Source organism: Rhinopithecus bieti, unplaced genomic scaffold (assembly GCF_001698545.2).
Source record: "Rhinopithecus bieti isolate Rb0 unplaced genomic scaffold, ASM169854v2 scaffold_68516, whole genome shotgun sequence".
NCBI lineage: Eukaryota > Metazoa > Chordata > Mammalia > Primates > Cercopithecidae > Rhinopithecus > Rhinopithecus bieti.
The window spans coordinates 247,995-264,741 of record NW_016825834.1 but is presented as its reverse complement, the minus strand read 5'-3'; the positions used below and the strand labels follow the sequence as shown (position 1 = coordinate 264,741).

Genomic DNA, 16,747 nt, shown 5'->3' with positions numbered 1-16,747 from the left:
AAAAAAAAAAAAAAAAAAAAAAAGATCTTTGAATATAGGAGGCTGTTTTGATGACCTACATCTTAGTTATTAAGAAGTTTTAGGCTGGCTGCGGGGGCTCATGCCTGTAATCCCAGCACTTTGGGAGGCCAAGGCAGGTATTGCTTGAGCTCAGGAGTTTGAGACTATCTTCGGCAACATGGCGAGGTCCCATCTCTACCAAAAATACAAAAAATATCTGGCATGCTGGTGTGCGCCTATAGTCGCAGCTACTCAGGAGGCTGAGGTCGGAGGATCACTTGAGCGCAGGGAGTGGAGATTGCAGTGAGCAAAGACCACACCACTACCCTCCAGACTGGGTGACAGAGCAAGACCTGTCTCAAAAAAAGGAAAAGAAGTTTTAATAATTATGGTTAAATGAACGAATGTTTTTATTTTATATGTGGCTGAGTTTTAGAAACTTTATATTACACTAAGGGTTGTCCTAAGGATCTTTTGGTTCAAGAAAATAAAATCTTCATGACTTTACATAATTATATTCCATGAAGACCCATTCCTTCTTTTTCCTTTTACTATTAATCATATAGTAACTGCTTACATGTATATATTGACTTTGTGCCAGCCAGTGAGCAGTTTGTATATGTTATCCTATTTAGTTGTCAGTTGTATGATTTGCTGCATAGACTATTTCTGTTTACATTTTAGTAATGAGGAAACTTAATGAGACTGATTTGTCCAAGGTTACAGAGCTGATAAGGCAGGCTAGACCTAATTTTCTCTGGCTCCAAAAGCTGTGCTCTTTTCCACTGTATTAAACTGCTTTATATCTTTGAAATCAATCTCCCCTTCTCCCTCCCCTCCCTCTTTTAAGCTTGTAATTTTATAAATGGCTGTAGTTCTCCAAGTTTCTTGGGAAGTCATTTGGAATAGTAATTTTTGACTTGTAGGTTGTATCCTTAACTAAATTCTTTAGGTTGGCACGTTTATGGCCTTCTTCAGAGGTCAGACAAGAAGTATGATGAAGCCATTAAGTGTTACAGAAATGCACTAAAATGGGATAAAGACAATCTTCAAATCTTAAGGGACCTTTCCTTACTACAGATTCAGATGCGAGATCTTGAGGGTTATAGGGTAAGTAAAATAGCCTTTTTGTTTTTTAATTCTAAGGGGAAAATATGTACAACTTTGAGTACTTTCTGATACAGAAATTTTTTATTTCATTTTGAAGATAACTTAATTGAACTTTTTTCCTCCTACCATAGTGGTTGTGTTTATGATTGGAATAATCAGCTCTTTAAAAATACATTATTTTATGGTGAGGCAGATTTGGCCTACTGTGTAGGATTGACTTAATTTGATACAAATTAACATCAGGCCGGGCGCGGTGGCTCACGCTTGTAATCCCAGCACTTTGGGAGGCTGAGGCGGGCGAATCACGAGGTCAGGAGATCGAGACCATCCTGGCTAACATGGTGAAACCCTGTCTCTACTAAAAATACAAAAAATTAGCCGGGGATGGTGGTGGTCACCTGTAGTCTGAGCTACTCGGGAGGCTGAGGCAGGAGAATGGCATGAACCTAGGAGGCAGAGGTTACAGTGAGCCGAGATCGTGCCACTGCACTCCAGCCTGGGTAACAGAGCGAAACTCTTGTCCAAAAAAAAAAAAAAAAATTAACATCAGTACTCCTCAAATAAACAATGCTTTTGTCTGGTATTGACGTGTAACTCTTTAACATTTACTTGCCCCCCCAATTTTTTTTTTCTTTTGAAACATTAGAGTCTCACTCTGTTGCCCAGGCTGGAGTGCACGATCTCTGCTCACTGCAGCTTCCACCTCCTGGGTTCAAGCGGTTCTCAGGCCTCAGCCTCCTGAGTAGCTGAGACTACAGCCATGTGCCACCATGCCCAGCTCATTTTTTATATTGTAGTAGAGAGGAGGTTTCACCATGTTGCTCAGGCTGGTCTCGAACTCCTGAGCTCAGGCAGTCCGCCCTGCCTCAGTCTCCCAAAGTGCTAGGATTACGGGCATGAGCCACCACACCTGGCAAAAGCAAATGTTTTGTTTCTTCTTTCTGCCTGCTCTGAGTCTAATATATTTTTGTAGCTTCAGTTTTAACCCTTAAATTAGTGTGAGATCTATTTAGTTCCTCTTTCTTATTCTTTCTTTTTTATATGATAGTACCTGCTGAATTTTTCTCCAAATATATCTTAACTCTGTAGTTGGACACTTAATTTTAAAAAAATTTTGAATATTTTCCTTTGTGCTGTTCTTTCCATCCTGTCTCTTTTCTTGGAGTAAGCAGATCAAGAAATAAAGAAGGGTCTTAAGTTTGGTCTTAAGTTTTAAAAATTTCTAAGATTAGCTTGGAGGCTTCATTATGATCTTAACAAATATTTCTTTGCCTTCATAAAGCTACACAATATGGACGTTTGAAGTATTTTCTATTATTGTTCCCATCATTGTGTTGTAAAATGCTTAGGGTTGTGGGATAAATTAATATGATCCTTTTCTTTTTTTTTTTGAGACAGATTCTCGCTCTGTCACCAGGCTGGAGTGCAGTGGCGCATCTTGGCTCACTGCAGCCTCTGCCTCCCGGGTTCAAGTGATTCTCCTGCTTCAGCCTCCCGAGTAGCTGGGACCATGGGCATGCACCACTATGCCCAGCTAATTTTTGTATTTTTGATAGAGACGGGGTTTCACCATGTTGGCCAGGACGGTCTCGATCTCTTGACCTCGTGATCCGCCCTCAGCCTCCCAAAGTGCTGGGATTACAGGCGTGAGCCACTGCGCCCAGCCTAATATTAAAGGAGCACTTGCTGTTACTGAAAACCTAAGAAAAAGTGTTTATTATTTTCCAGGAAACGAGATATCAATTACTTCAGCTTCGACCTGCACAGAGAGCATCGTGGATTGGTTATGCTATTGCTTACCATTTATTAGAAGATTATGAAATGGCAGCAAAGATTTTAGAAGAATTTAGGAAAACACAACAGGTAATAATAACTAGAAGCCATTTTATTAAGTCTGATTCTAAGTATAACTGAAAAAAGAAAGTGCATTCTCTGGCTTACTTTTAATTTTGAAGTAGTTTCAAACTTAAAGAAAAGTTGCAAGAATAGCATGAAGAACTCTACATAGGGGTTCATTCATACTAAACTAACTGTTAATATTTGGTGCATTTACTTTAAAAATCTGTGTATCTATTTGTCTATTTTAATTTTCTTCCTTAAACTTTTGAGAGTAATTGCAAGACATCATGCTCCTTTACCCCTAAATGTTTTAGTGTGTATTTTCTAAAAGTAGTTGTCAGTTCTCTAGATAGTATTATATGGATAGATTATAAAAATTAGGAAATTTAACATTGATAGACTATTATCCCCAGCCCATATTCAAAATTTACTAATTGTCCTAGTTATAGCCTTTCTAGCGATTTAATTTCATTGCAGTATCCAATTAAGAATCATACCTTACATTTAGTTATCATTTCTCTTCAGCCTCTTTTAATCTGAAACAGTTTTGAAAACTTCCTTTGTGTATTATGACGTAGACATTTCTGAAGAAGGATGTCCCTCAGTTTGGATTTTTCTGATGGTTCCTCATTGTTAGATAGAGTTTTGTAATTTTGGCAGGAAACCACATAAATGATGTTGGGTCCTTCTCAGTTCATTACATCAAGAGGCACATGCCATCAGTTTGTTCCATTTGATTACATGGTGAAAGTTGTATTTGCAACTGTAAACTTATTTTTCTCTCTTTGTGTTTAATATGCAGTTTGAGACTGAATAGCCTGTTGCTCATCAAACTTTCACCCTCTAGTTTTAGCATTCATTGATTATGATTCTTGTGTGAATCAACCATTACTATGATAGTTGCAAATGGTGATTCTCTTAACTCTTGTCATTCCTTGTGGGTTTATTATTTGGCATTCTACTGCTGAGTAAGAGCTTTCCCTTATTCCCCATATTTATTGTATGTAAGGACTTGTGGATTATTATTTTGTTCAACCTGTTATATCCTAATATTGTCATTATTTACTTGGTTGCTCTGTAGACAGATACTTAAGAATATTTTTGAAATTAGTTTTTTTCAAGCAGGTATTATCCTTTGACTTCTTACATGTTTTTGAGTATTGTGAACAATTTTCTGATATGAAAATAAAATTCTTACTGTCAGTATTCCTTATATCCATATGCAGACATCCCCTGATAAGGTGGATTATGAATATAGTGAACTACTCTTATATCAGAATCAAGTTCTTCGGGAAGCAGGTCTCTATAGAGAAGCTTTGGAACATCTTTGTACCTATGAAAAGCAGATTTGTGATAAACTTGCTGTAGAAGAAACCAAAGGTATTTTTAAAAGAATGTCATTTATTCTAATATTGAAATATGACAAAGAGCAAGGCTGAAAAATCTAGTTGCTGCTGACAGTTTCATATAATTCAGCTTTTGATGATAGAAAATCTATTTCTTACTCATATACTTTGAATAATTTGTAATGTGGGAAAATGTACATTTAAACAATATTATAGATAGAGGAGAAAGTTGATTGTGAACCATAAAAAATAGTTGAATGAAATGACTCATAACATTCTTTAAAATATCTTTGTATTAAAAATATTATGGAATTTAATCAAAACACAAGAGACAATTAGTTTTATAAGACAGAGGATTACATTTCTTAGAAACAGTTTGTTAATTACAGTGTATGTAGTATGTGCCAGATTTATTGCTAATAATATATATTGATGAATCAGTCTTTACTAAAATACATATAGGATATTTCTGAGAGTCTTTATGGTTAATCTGAATGTCTTTGATGACATAGAAAGAATATGAATTCTGGAAGAAAGGGAGAGCAGAGATTTGGGTTCATAATGTGTAGATTGTGATAGAAGGGGTAGATTCCACTCAGCAGAGGGCTGAGAAAAACGAGTCTTAACAGTTTTAGAAGTTGAGGGTGTGATTATAGAAAATGAAAGAAGAATAACAAGTAATGAAAGGATAAGTGAGTTTTTAAAAAAATTACCTTCTGAAATGCTGCTTTGTCCTTGCTAGTCTAGGGAACTGAAGTTTGCTGGTTTCAAATTCCCTTGGTTCACCTTGAGGTTGAACACTGGAAAAGTTTAATATACATCCATGTGCATAATAGGTATAGCCATTGTTTGCCAGATGAACTTTCGTCGGAGGATATTGCTACCGACAAGAACAACTGGAAGTCTAAGGCTTCTGTAGGAAGCTCTCTTATGAACTGCAGATCCAAGACAACCTTCTTTCATTTGAAGTAGTCATTCTTTAGTAGTCTGTTAATCATAAAGGAAGGAAATTTCTGACTTACTGGAAAGATTACAAGTCTGGAAAAAACTTGCCTCATTGGCCACTAAGTAGCTCTGTGACCAGGGTCAAGGCTTGGGCCTCAAGTTTCTTTATGGAAATAAATGACAGATTGTTTCATTTGATCCCTTTGATAATTGTATTAATGAGGAAGAATGGCAGATAGGTCAAATTAGATAAAGGACTCACAACTGACCAGTGGATTTTTAGCAATTTAGAAGTCATTGGTGACCTTAACAAAAGCACTTTCTGAGCCTCTAGAAGAAGGATGGTAAAAGCCCAAACATCAAGTCTATTTAAAAGAGATTGAGAGTAGAGGAACTGAAGATAGGAAGCATACGTGACTCAGTTGAGGAGTTTTGCTGTAAAGGAAACAAATGGGGGTGCTGGTAGATGAAATGGGATACAGGCTCAAAAGAAGTTTTTGTTTGTTTGTTTTTGTTTTTTTTATAGTGTGTATTTGTGCTGACTGGGGAGTGATCCAATAGAGATAGAATATTTGATACGGTAGAGAGGATGTCATGTGGTAGATTGATGTCATGTGAAGGATTAATCTTAGGTAAGAACATGAATAGTTCATCCACATCAACAAGTGGTGGTGGAGTATAAGTGGCAGGCAAGTAAATGTGTAGATGTAATGGGTATTTTGGAGTTCCTTCTAATTGCTTCCATTTTCTATATGACATGAGAAATAAGGCTATCAGCTCATTCCACAAAATATGTATTGAATACCTACTTTGAGTTAGGTAATAGGACAGGGTATATAAAGAGAATAGAAGGGAAGTGAGGGTAGAATCAGTCTTTGGAAATTCTAGCAATCTTTAGAAATTCAAGGTAGTGTTGTTGGTAGGGATAGTTGGGGAGAAGATAAGATGGTCAAGATGACTCAGGAACTTCTTAGAGTGGATGAATGGGCACAGTTAGGCAAAAAAAAAAATTTGTTTTTTTTGAGATGGACTTTCACTCTTGTTTCCCAGGCTGGAGTGCAATGGCACTATCTCGGCTCATCTCAACCTCCGCCTCCCGGGTTCAAGCGATTCTCATGCCTCAGCCTCCCAAGTCGCTGGGATTATAGGCATGCGCCCCCATGCCTGGCTAATTTTGTATTTTCAGTAGAGACAGGGTTTCTCCATATTGGTCAGGCTGGTCTTGAACTTCTAACCTCAGATGATCTGCCCACCTCAGCCTCCCAAAGTGCTGGGATTACAGGTGTGAGCCACCACGCCCAGCCAAGGCAAAATTTTTTATTGTTTATTTTTACACCACCAGTTCCTCCTGCTCAGAAAAGGTAGAAGACAGAGGGAAGGAAAAGAGGATGGGTGTAGTGTAGAGGGGAGTAAAGGTGCAGGTTATTTTTATTTTTTATTTTAGAGGTGAGGTCTCACTGTGTTGCCCAGGCTGGACTTGAACAAGGCTCAAATGGTCCTCCCCCCAAACCCCATCCCCAGCCTCCTACTGCAGGGGCAAGCCATCGTACTCAGCTGCAGGTTATTTTTAGTGTTTTTGATGAAGTTGACTTTTGGTTAGTATAGTGCAGGCTTTGTTAACCTTGGCACTGTTGACATTTTGGGCCTGAGTTGTTGAGGGTAAAGATCTCTTCTGTGCATTGTAGGATGTTTAGTAGCGCTCCTAGGTTATACCCGTTAGATGCCAGTAGTACTCAACACCCTTACTGAGACAAACAAAATGTCTTCAGACATTGCTAAATGTTGGTAAAACTGCCCCTGGTTGAGAACCACTGGTACAGATACTAAGCATATGGGCTTGTAAGGCGTGGTGGCTTATGTCTGTAATCCCAGCACTTTGGGAGACTGAGACCAGAGGATCACTTGAGCCCAGGAGTTCGAGACCAGCCTGGGCAACATAAGGAAGCCTCATCTCTACAAAAAATAAAAATAAAAAATTAGCTGGATGTGTTGGCATACATCTGTAGTCCCAGCTATTCAGGAGGCTGCGGTAGGTGGAAGGATTGCTTATGCCCAAGTGGTTGAGGCTGCAGTGAGCCAGGATTGCACCACTGCACTCCAGTCTGGGTGACAGAATGAGATCCTGTCTTCAAAAAGAAAGAATGAATGAATATCTGCTCTTTCAGATAAATTGCTTGGATTCAAATCCTAACTCCATCACTATCTGCAAGACTCTTAGGAAGTTTACTTAAGTCCTCTCAGTTTTAAAGTGATGAAAGTAATAGTAATCTATCTCACAGAGTTCTGAGAATTGAATTAGTTAATGCACGTGAAACGTTTAAAAGTCGCTGGTGGCCGGGCATGGTGACTCACAACTATAATCCCAGCACTTTGGGAGGCCAAGGTGGGTGGATCACTTGAGTCTAGGAGCTCAAGACCAGCCTGGACAACATGGCGAAAAACCATCTCTACAAAACATACAAAAATTAGCCAGCCATGGTGGTACATTCCTGTAGTTCCAGCTACTAGGGAGGCTGAGGTGGTAGGATCGCTTTAGGAGGCCAAGGCTGCAGTGAGCCATGATCGATCGCACCACTGCACTCCAGCTAGGGTGACAGAGCGAGACTGTGTCACAAAGAAAAAAAAGTCATGGGCACATGGTAAGTACTCAGTAAGTGTTCATTTTTATTATCAAATGAGAGCGAAAGATGCAACAGAGAGTGAAGGATGCAAGGGTGAAATAGTGGCTTAAAAATAATACCTTGGATGAAAGGAAGCACATTAAGGATAGAGAAAAGGAATCCTGACTATTTGAAGCTTATATGGCTTTGGAGCTCATATATAATAGTGAAAACACTGTCTCTGTTCATCTGGTTTGTTTCCTTCCATGAGAACGTGTGGAGCAAGTAAACAGTTGGGATGATCTGGGCTTTAAAATTAGTAAACAAAAGAGCCTAAGTTTTAAGATTGATTTTTGATAATTGGGGCTGCTAATATCATTCAGGGATGTGATGGGTCATGCAGCCCAGGGAAGGCAAACAGTAAGTCGGCAAGTTGCTGTTAGGCTGATAGTTTTTTCTCTGAAGTTGAATGGTAGGATTAGTGAGACAAAAAGAAAGAAATGCAGTTAAGCTTAAAATAGGGTGCTTATTTGCTTCTTGGAAGACATTAAAAGGTAAAGTCTAGGTGGTTTTGAATGTGACCAGATTAAGGGCTGCTACGGCAAAATTGTTTTGTAGCTGATTAAGGGATCATAAAGTTAGGATATTGGATTGAGTCATTAATTTGGATGCTGAAGTTGTTCCATATGATATCAGGAATAATTGAGCAGTAGAAGATGGCTTGGTGACAGTGTGTTCAGTGAATGTGAGAAACTGGCCTGGTGTTGGACAGATTTTCTGAATAAATTGAGGATGTGAAGAGGATGGCATTTCTAAATAATGTGAACTTCAATAAAGGAAGGAGACGATAAAATAACTTGGTAAATGATCTTAAGGGAACTGGGAACTCAGGAGGATACCGGGTCCATCTACTTAGCAGCATTGATTTATAATAAGATTTTAAGAGAACATGTGAGGAAAAGTTAAAATTATAATTAGAAGGTTTTCTCAGATATTTAATTTTTTTTCTATTTTTAATCAGGGGAACTTCTGTTGCAACTGTGTCGTTTGGAAGATGCTGCAGATGTTTACAGAGGATTGCAAGAGAGAAATCCTGAAAACTGGGCCTATTACAAAGGCTTGGAAAAAGCACTTAAGCCAGGTAGTATTGTTTAAAACTTACTAAGTTTTATTGTTTCTTTTGTTAATATATATTTTATTTACTCATTGAAAAGTACAACTAGAATAATAGTGGTTAAGAATCGGTTCAAAATCTGAATACAGGCCAGGCGCAGTGGCTCCTGCCTGTAATCCCAGCACTTTGGGAGGCCGAGGTGGATGGATTGCCTGAGCTCAGGAGTTCGATACCAGCCTGGACAATATGGTGAAACCCCATCTCTACTAAAATACAAAAAATTAGTCTGGCGTGGTGACATGTGCCTGTAGTCTCAGCTACTTGGGAGGCTGAGGCACGAGAACTGCTTGAACCCAGGAGGCGGAGGTTGCAGTGAGCCAACATAGTGCCACTGCATTCCAGCCTGGGCAACAGAGCGAGACTGTGTCTCAAAAAAAAAAAAAAAAAAAAGTCTGAATACAAAAGTACACTTGCAAACTTCTATTTCATATGACAGATTGAGCATGTTCTGAAACCTCTCTTCTACAGATTTATAGAATGGTTGAGAAAATAATTTAGTAGCAACTTTAGAAAAAAATTCACAAATGCATAGTAGCATCAAAAACATGAAAGGAGGCCAAGTGTAGGGGCTCACACTTAATGATCACAGCACTTTGGGAGGCCGAGGAGGGAGGATTGCTTGAGCCCAGGAGTTTGAGCTCAGTATGGGCAACATGGTGTGAGACTCTCTCTCTTAAATAAAAGAAAATTTCCACGGACAGAAATGGAGATATATTCTTAAAAGCAAGAATAAGCTCTGTGGTAAGCTGTGGCTGCATCAAAGTGACTTGCCAGGGTCACGTAAATGTAGCCAGGCTGAATGAGCATCACTGTTCCTTTGTGGGAAGAGGGGTTAAATTTCTGTCATCAAACTTGGATTCAGACTCTCTGTGCTCCCCCAGTCACTCTGTCCCATAAATGGGATCCACTTTTGGGAACAGGCCCAGAAACAAATAGGCAGGATCCTCAGCAGAGGTGATCTGATTTGTTTCCTTCAAGGCTGGTTGTGAGCCATTGAAATATACAAGAGAAACCTCTTGTTGCAGATTACTTTGTAACAAAGATTCTCAGATTGTTTTAGGAACACCAGCAAGGAATGGTAATCACTGTCTGCAAAAGGAAGAGTAGAGATGATGGAGGAATCTAAGATAGAGGTAATTGCTGCCATGAAACATGAATAGTTAGGAGTAGTACCAATTAGGAATCTGAAATGAAAAACCTACTTACTGAAATAAAAATTTTAATAGAATGGAAGAGAAACCACGACCAAAATCAGAGGAGAGGAGTTAGAGGGGAAAAGCTAAGGAGAATGGTAGGAGAAGCAGCAAAATAGGGAAACATCATAACCGAGGCTTTTTCAGAACTAAGGAAGTTCTCAGGTTTTAAAAGCCTACCTAAAGCAGAACAGGATAAAGATAATTATGTACTTAAGATAAAAAAAATTGAAAAGAAATAGTCTAAATTGTTGAAATAGTAGGTGTAAGGTTACGAATAATTCCAATTTTCTTTTAAATATTAGAATTTTAATATATTTTGAGAAGTTCGTAATTTTCCAAAAAAAAAATGCAGTTTATAATTACATATAACAAAGAATTTTTCTTTGTCTGCAGCTAATATGTTAGAACGGCTGAAAATTTACGAGGAGGCCTGGACTAAATATCCCAGGGGATTGGTGCCAAGAAGGCTGCCATTAAACTTTTTATCTGGTAAGTGAGAATAATTTCAAAGGAATAAAAATGCTTTTATGATTTAAAGTTTCTTTTCTTGGTTTTAAGTATGAGTATGCATATTAAGTTTAAGCTATACATTGTTAGAGTTGTCTAACGACTCTACTAAATGTAAGTTGGTAAATGTAAGTAAATACTTTGGTAAACGTAAGTAATTATTTGATAAATATAAGCCAAAAGGATTTTTCTCTTCCAAGGTGAGAAGTTTAAAGAATGTTTGGATAAGTTCCTAAGGATGAATTTCAGCAAGGGTTGCCCACCAGTCTTCAATACTTTAAGATCATTATACAAAGATAAAGAAAAGGTAAAGTGTAATATGATATTTTCTTTTGGCTACCATTTCTTTGCTCGGTATTTGGAATTACTGATTCTTGATTATCTGTGCATAGTAGTACATGTTTTGTGAATCTCGTGTCAGTCTTCCCACTTTGCAATTTAAATGCTTCTGATTCTTCTTTTTTTCATTTCATCCTCTTTTTTTTTTTTTCTTTAGCCCAGTGACTTACTCCTTATTTGTTTTGTTTCCTTTCTGCTATAAACTTTTAATGAGTCACTGTAGGTTATGAAAAGTTGATAAGGTAATGATTTCTTCACCATTTTCTTTAATCCTGTTCATAGTCAGAAGCCAGAGTTTTGTTTTTTGTTTTTTTTTAAGTTTTAGCTTAGTCATCTTTCTCCATCTTAAATTTGATAGACAAAAAGTTCTGTTCAGAAGAGTTTTTTTGATGTTCTAATAAGTCAGCTTACTCTTTCAGCTACATGTTAATAATATTCAGAATGCTTATTTAGAGGTTATTTTAACTTTTTTCTGTTTAGAGACTGAGTCTTGCTCTGTCACCCAATCTGGAGTGCAGTGGCGTGACCTCAGCCCACTGCAACCTCTGCCTCCTGGATTCAAGCAATTCTTGTGCCTCAGCCTCCCAACTAGCTGGGATCACAGGCGTGTACTACCATGCCTGGCTAATTTTTGTATTTTTAATGGAGACAGGGTTTCACCATGTTGGCCAGCTCCTGACCTCAAATGATCCGCCCACCTCGGCCTCCCAAAGTGCTGGGATTTCGAGCGTGAGCCACCGTGCCCGGCCAAGGGTATTTTAATCTTAATTTAGACTATTTTGCTTATAAGTACAGTGTCATCAATACACATTGGTTGGATTCTAAAAAATCAGTTACATTGAAGAGTCAAAGATGGAACAAATGAGACATAAGAAACACTTTAACCAGAATTACATAATGTGCATTTATTTGCCAGTCTTTTGTTGGAGACTCAATGTATGGGCCTTTTTTATTGCTCTTTCACTTTTTTTTTTCTTGCATAAATACATTCCATAAAATATCTTGTTTTTTTTTTTTTTTTTTTTTTTTTTTTTTTTTTTTTTTTTTTGAGATTGGGTTTTTGCTCTTGCTAGCCCAGGCCTGCGAGGTGCAATGGCGCTGCATCTCGGCTCACTGCCAACCCTCCGGCCTCCCGGGTTCTCAGGCAATTATCCTGCCTCAACCTCCCGAGTAGCTGGGATTACAGGCACATGCCACCATACCAGGCTAATTTTTGTATTTTTAGTAGAGATGGGGTTTGACCATGTTGGCCAGGCTGAACTCCTGACCTCAGGCGATCCACCCATCTCGGCCTCCCAAAGTGTTGGGATTACAGATGTGAGCCACTATGCGTGGCCAAGTAGGATCTTTTGTTTCCAGTTTTGAAAGAGTCAGACTTTGATGCTTATGAAGTGGTCTTATGTATAGAATCCTATATTTTTATGATTTTCTTCTACTTAAGATATTTTATTTAGATCTAAACTGGTTAAAATACCTAACTTATCTTTTAGTCTTTCCTTGGTATTCAACTTAGGGAACAGTCGTTTTCATTCTCATATCTTAAGTTTATAGAATACTGAATTCTGCCATTAGGATAATAAATGCAACTGATGCAAGGAGGTTTGAGAAAACAAAACAGTTTTAGTAGGCATGTAGCTCAACTTGTGGTAGGGAACATGAGTGCACCAGAATAACCTAGCTGCAATTGTGAGTAGTCCTCACAATTTACTGAGGTTTTGGGGAGAGGTGTTATTAGTCTGTTGAGTCAGTTAAGTTGAGGTCATTCAACTTAACTGTGGATGGCCACTCATTCTCCTGGACCTCACAGACTCTCAAAGTATTTTTTGAGTTTTGCTAATGTTTTACCTTGGATTGTGAAATTAAAAGTTGATTACTGTCATCTACTTAGACAATTTCTCTTTTCACAGAGCATTTGATTTTTAAGTGCAAATGTTTATTGTGGGTGTAAGAATCAAGATATAGATCATCCACAATATTGCCTGTCTTTGTCCAACTCTTTTTCTGATTTCTGGTTCAGCTGAAAAGGAGTAACCAATAAGCTTTTATAAAATTACATCTTAATGCACACCTGTACAAAAGTATGATGTATTTTAAAATTTATATCTAGAGGTTAAGATATTTAATAAAGGAGGGTGTGTGTGTTGGAGTGTTTATTTAGTGTTTTAGTAGAAAATAACACATTTTGCATAAGAATAGTAACTGTGTATTTTTTCTATTAAAGTGTGTTTGTGTGTTTGTACTCTAGGTGGCAATCATAGAAGAGTTAGTAGTAGGTTATGAAACTTCTCTAAAAAGCTGCCGGTTATTTAACCCCAATGGTAAGTCCTCAAGTTTTATGTTTTAAAACATCTTAAAATTTTAATACATTGTGAAATTCTTAATCAGAAGGTCAGTATTATTACTTAGGCAGGAAGCATAGTGCATTAAATTTTTTTCCCTTTAAGAGGGACATCCATTAATTTGCACATTGTGTGATGATATTTGGTTAGAAGAGAATTACATTATCTTTGTTTTTTGTGTTTTGGGTTTTTTTTGAGACGCGATCTTGCTCTGTTCCCCAGGTTGGAGTGCGGTGGTGTGAACACAGCTCACTGCAGCCTCGACCTCCTGGGCTCAGGCGATCCTCCTGCCTCTGCCCTCTGTGTAGCTGGGACCACAGGCATGCACCATCATGCCAGGCTAAGTTTTAAATTCTTTGTAGACATAGGGTCTCACTTTGTTGCCCAGGCTGGTCTCAAACTCCTGGGCTCAAGTGATCTTCTTGCATTGGCCTCTTAAAGTGTTGAGATTATAGGCATGGGCCACTGTGTCCCACCTCACATTAGTTTATTGAAAAGAATGTTATATAAAAATTTAAAAACATCTACAAAACCAAATGCAACAGTATAATGATCCTCTCTTTACCCAGCACTCAGCTTCAATAATTTTTAATTCATAATTGAATTTATTTATAGCCTCTCCTACTTTTCTCGACTCTCACATTATTCTGAAGCAGATTCCAAACATCACATCATTTTATCTATGGATATTTCAGTATGTCTAAAGAGAAGGACTTAACCTAAAACGTAACCTAATACCATTCTCATACCTGAAAATCAATAATTTTTTTTTTTTTTTTTGAAATGGAGTCTTGCTCTGTTGTACAGTGGCACGATCTCAGTTCACTGCAACCTCCGCCTCCCAGGTGCAAGTGATTCTTCTGCCTCAGCCTCCCGAGTAGTTGGGACAGGTGCCCGCCACCACGCCCGGCTAACTTTTGTATTTTTGGTAGAGACGGGGTCTCACCGTATTGGCCAGGCCAGGCTGGTCTCGAACTCCTGACCTCAAGTGATCCACCTGCTTTGGCCTCCCAAAGTGCTGCGATTATAGGCATGAGCCACTGTGCCTGACAAAAATTAATACTTTCTTAATCATAACTATTCAGTCCATGTTCACATTTCCAGTTATGTTATAAATGTCATTTTTTTTTGCCTTTCTGTTTTTGAAGTTTGTTTGAATGAAGATCCAGATAAGATGTGTACTTTGAATTTGGTTGATGTGTCTCTTAAACTCTTTTTATCTGTAGGTTTCTGTCCTATCCATTTTCCTGCAATTTATTTGTTGAAGAAATTTTTTTTTCAGTTTTCCCAGTCTAGAGTTTGCTGATTGTACCCCATGTGTTGCTTAACACATTATTCCTTGCCCTCTGAATTTCCTATAAACTGGTAGTTCGATGTAGAAGATTGTTGCTAGTATGACAGCCAGTAGCACAGTGGCTAATTAAAATTTTAAAAAATAAAATAAAATAAATTCCATTCCTCGTATTAGTAGGCATACAGTGTTTGTTTTATATGTTAGCAGCTGTTAAGAATTACCAACTGGTGATACTCTATAATTTTTTATTATTGTAAAAGAGAAAATTTTCTTCCTCTATTATCTGTTTACACAATGTTTCAGTTTGCATAGGAAAAGCATGATAAATGGGTTTTTTCTCCCCACTCTCTGCTTTTTAAAATTTCTTTACCAGTTTTCAAAATATGAATTGTTGGTTCAATAGCATCCTTCAAAGACAGCAAATACATTTTTTAAAAGTATTATGAATTCATGGATTTAAGCATATTTGAATGTTGCATATTCAGCATGATATTAAAATATGTTAAGAATATAATTACCAAATTCTAAATAACCACATTACAAATCTCAAATGGTCCTATTCTTTACATACCATAGTAGTAGTTGATAACTTCTTGGGTGTTAATAAGACAAGATATTCCAGTTTATCGCTGCCACTGCAGATCTGGAATCAATTGTTTTTCCTAGGAGTTCTGGTTCCTGTAGTGGGAAAGCCCAGAATGGGACCCTGGGTGCATATTGCTATTGGGTTGGTCATTGTTTCTGGGTCTCAGATTAATTTAATAGTACTTTTTTCTATGATTTCATTGGTTAATCATCATAATGTTCCTTTGATTATCAGCATTTTCCTACATATTTTACAAATGTGGAAGAGGTTCAATGACATGCCCAAGAATATGCAGCACTTTTGTTGCAGATCTATCAGATGAGGAGTTGGTGAGTTCCACTCCTATTATTTGTCCACTGAGCCATCCTGCTTTCACTAGGAAAATAAAAAAAAAAAGCAATCTATTGCTTTCTTTGAAAACACGTATCTGTTCTCAGATTTTAGCAATTTGTACTTAAAAAGAATTTTTTAATGTGTGGTTTGTATATTTAACTTACACATTTTCTTGTGAGTATATTAAAATTAAATCATGAACTAAAATATAAAATTTTTTTGCTTGTCATCCCATTTTGGGGTATAGTTTTTATTTGACTTAAATTATGCATCTTTGCGTATTTAGCATATTAAAATATATTAAGAATATAATCACCAAATTCAAAATAACCACATTACAAGTATATTTATATACAGTTTGGTGCATTAGCTAGAAACTCAATTAAGCAGCCAGGGCTTTTTTTTTTTTTTTAACTTCATATGAATGGAGAACATTTTTAATTTTTCCCCCTTTGTAAATAACATCCTGATCAGTATGCTCTCGTAGTTCTAGTACAGCTTGTCTCCCCTCTACCTGTTTCAGTTTTCTTTCTAGGTAGTTAGACCTTATTTATCTCCCATGTTTGTTCCCTGAAGTTGTTATATGCAAGGGATTGTGCTAGGGGTTGTAAGGATACAGAAAAGAAAATACAGACCTTTCCAAAGATCTTATAAACTTAGGGGGAGTTTTATAGCTAGATACATAAATAAACTCCTTTCATAGTACCTCCCTTATTAATAAACATAGGGACCATTTTGGGGGGTGCTCTTAATATATGTAATGCCTCACCTTGGTTTCTTCTCCCTCTCTCCCTCTTCTCCTAAGATGATGGAAAGGAGGAACCACCAACCACATTACTTTGGGTCCAGTACTACTTGGCACAACATTATGACAAAATTGGTCAGCCGTCTATTGCTCTGGAGTACATAAATACTGCTATTGAAAGTACACCTACATTAATAGAACTGTTTCTCGTGAAAGCTAAAATCTATAAGGTAAAAATCTTTTGTTCTGTTTTCTTATGAGGTAATGGGACTTGTCATGAATTTTTTCTCTATATTTTATACATTCTAAATGTAGGAAAAGTGACATTTGATAACTCAAAAAACATGAAATAACAAGTTTAGTACGTTTCTCAGTCCAATTACTTTGAGACTTG

At 37.4% G+C, this 16,747-nt stretch overlaps 1 protein-coding gene across 1 annotated transcript in view; it reads left to right on the top strand.

The window, feature by feature from the left end:
• NAA15 (N-alpha-acetyltransferase 15, NatA auxiliary subunit) overlaps positions 1 to 16,747 on the top strand; it is a 92,331-nt gene that overhangs the window by 41,770 nt on the left and 33,814 nt on the right. The window contains 8 exon segments of the mRNA XM_017863172.1: positions 953 to 1,110; positions 2,839 to 2,973; positions 4,176 to 4,329; positions 8,862 to 8,981; positions 10,604 to 10,699; positions 10,918 to 11,024; positions 13,302 to 13,374; positions 16,414 to 16,583. Of these exon segments, the coding sequence (XP_017718661.1) occupies positions 953 to 1,110; positions 2,839 to 2,973; positions 4,176 to 4,329; positions 8,862 to 8,981; positions 10,604 to 10,699; positions 10,918 to 11,024; positions 13,302 to 13,374; positions 16,414 to 16,583 (1,013 nt within the window).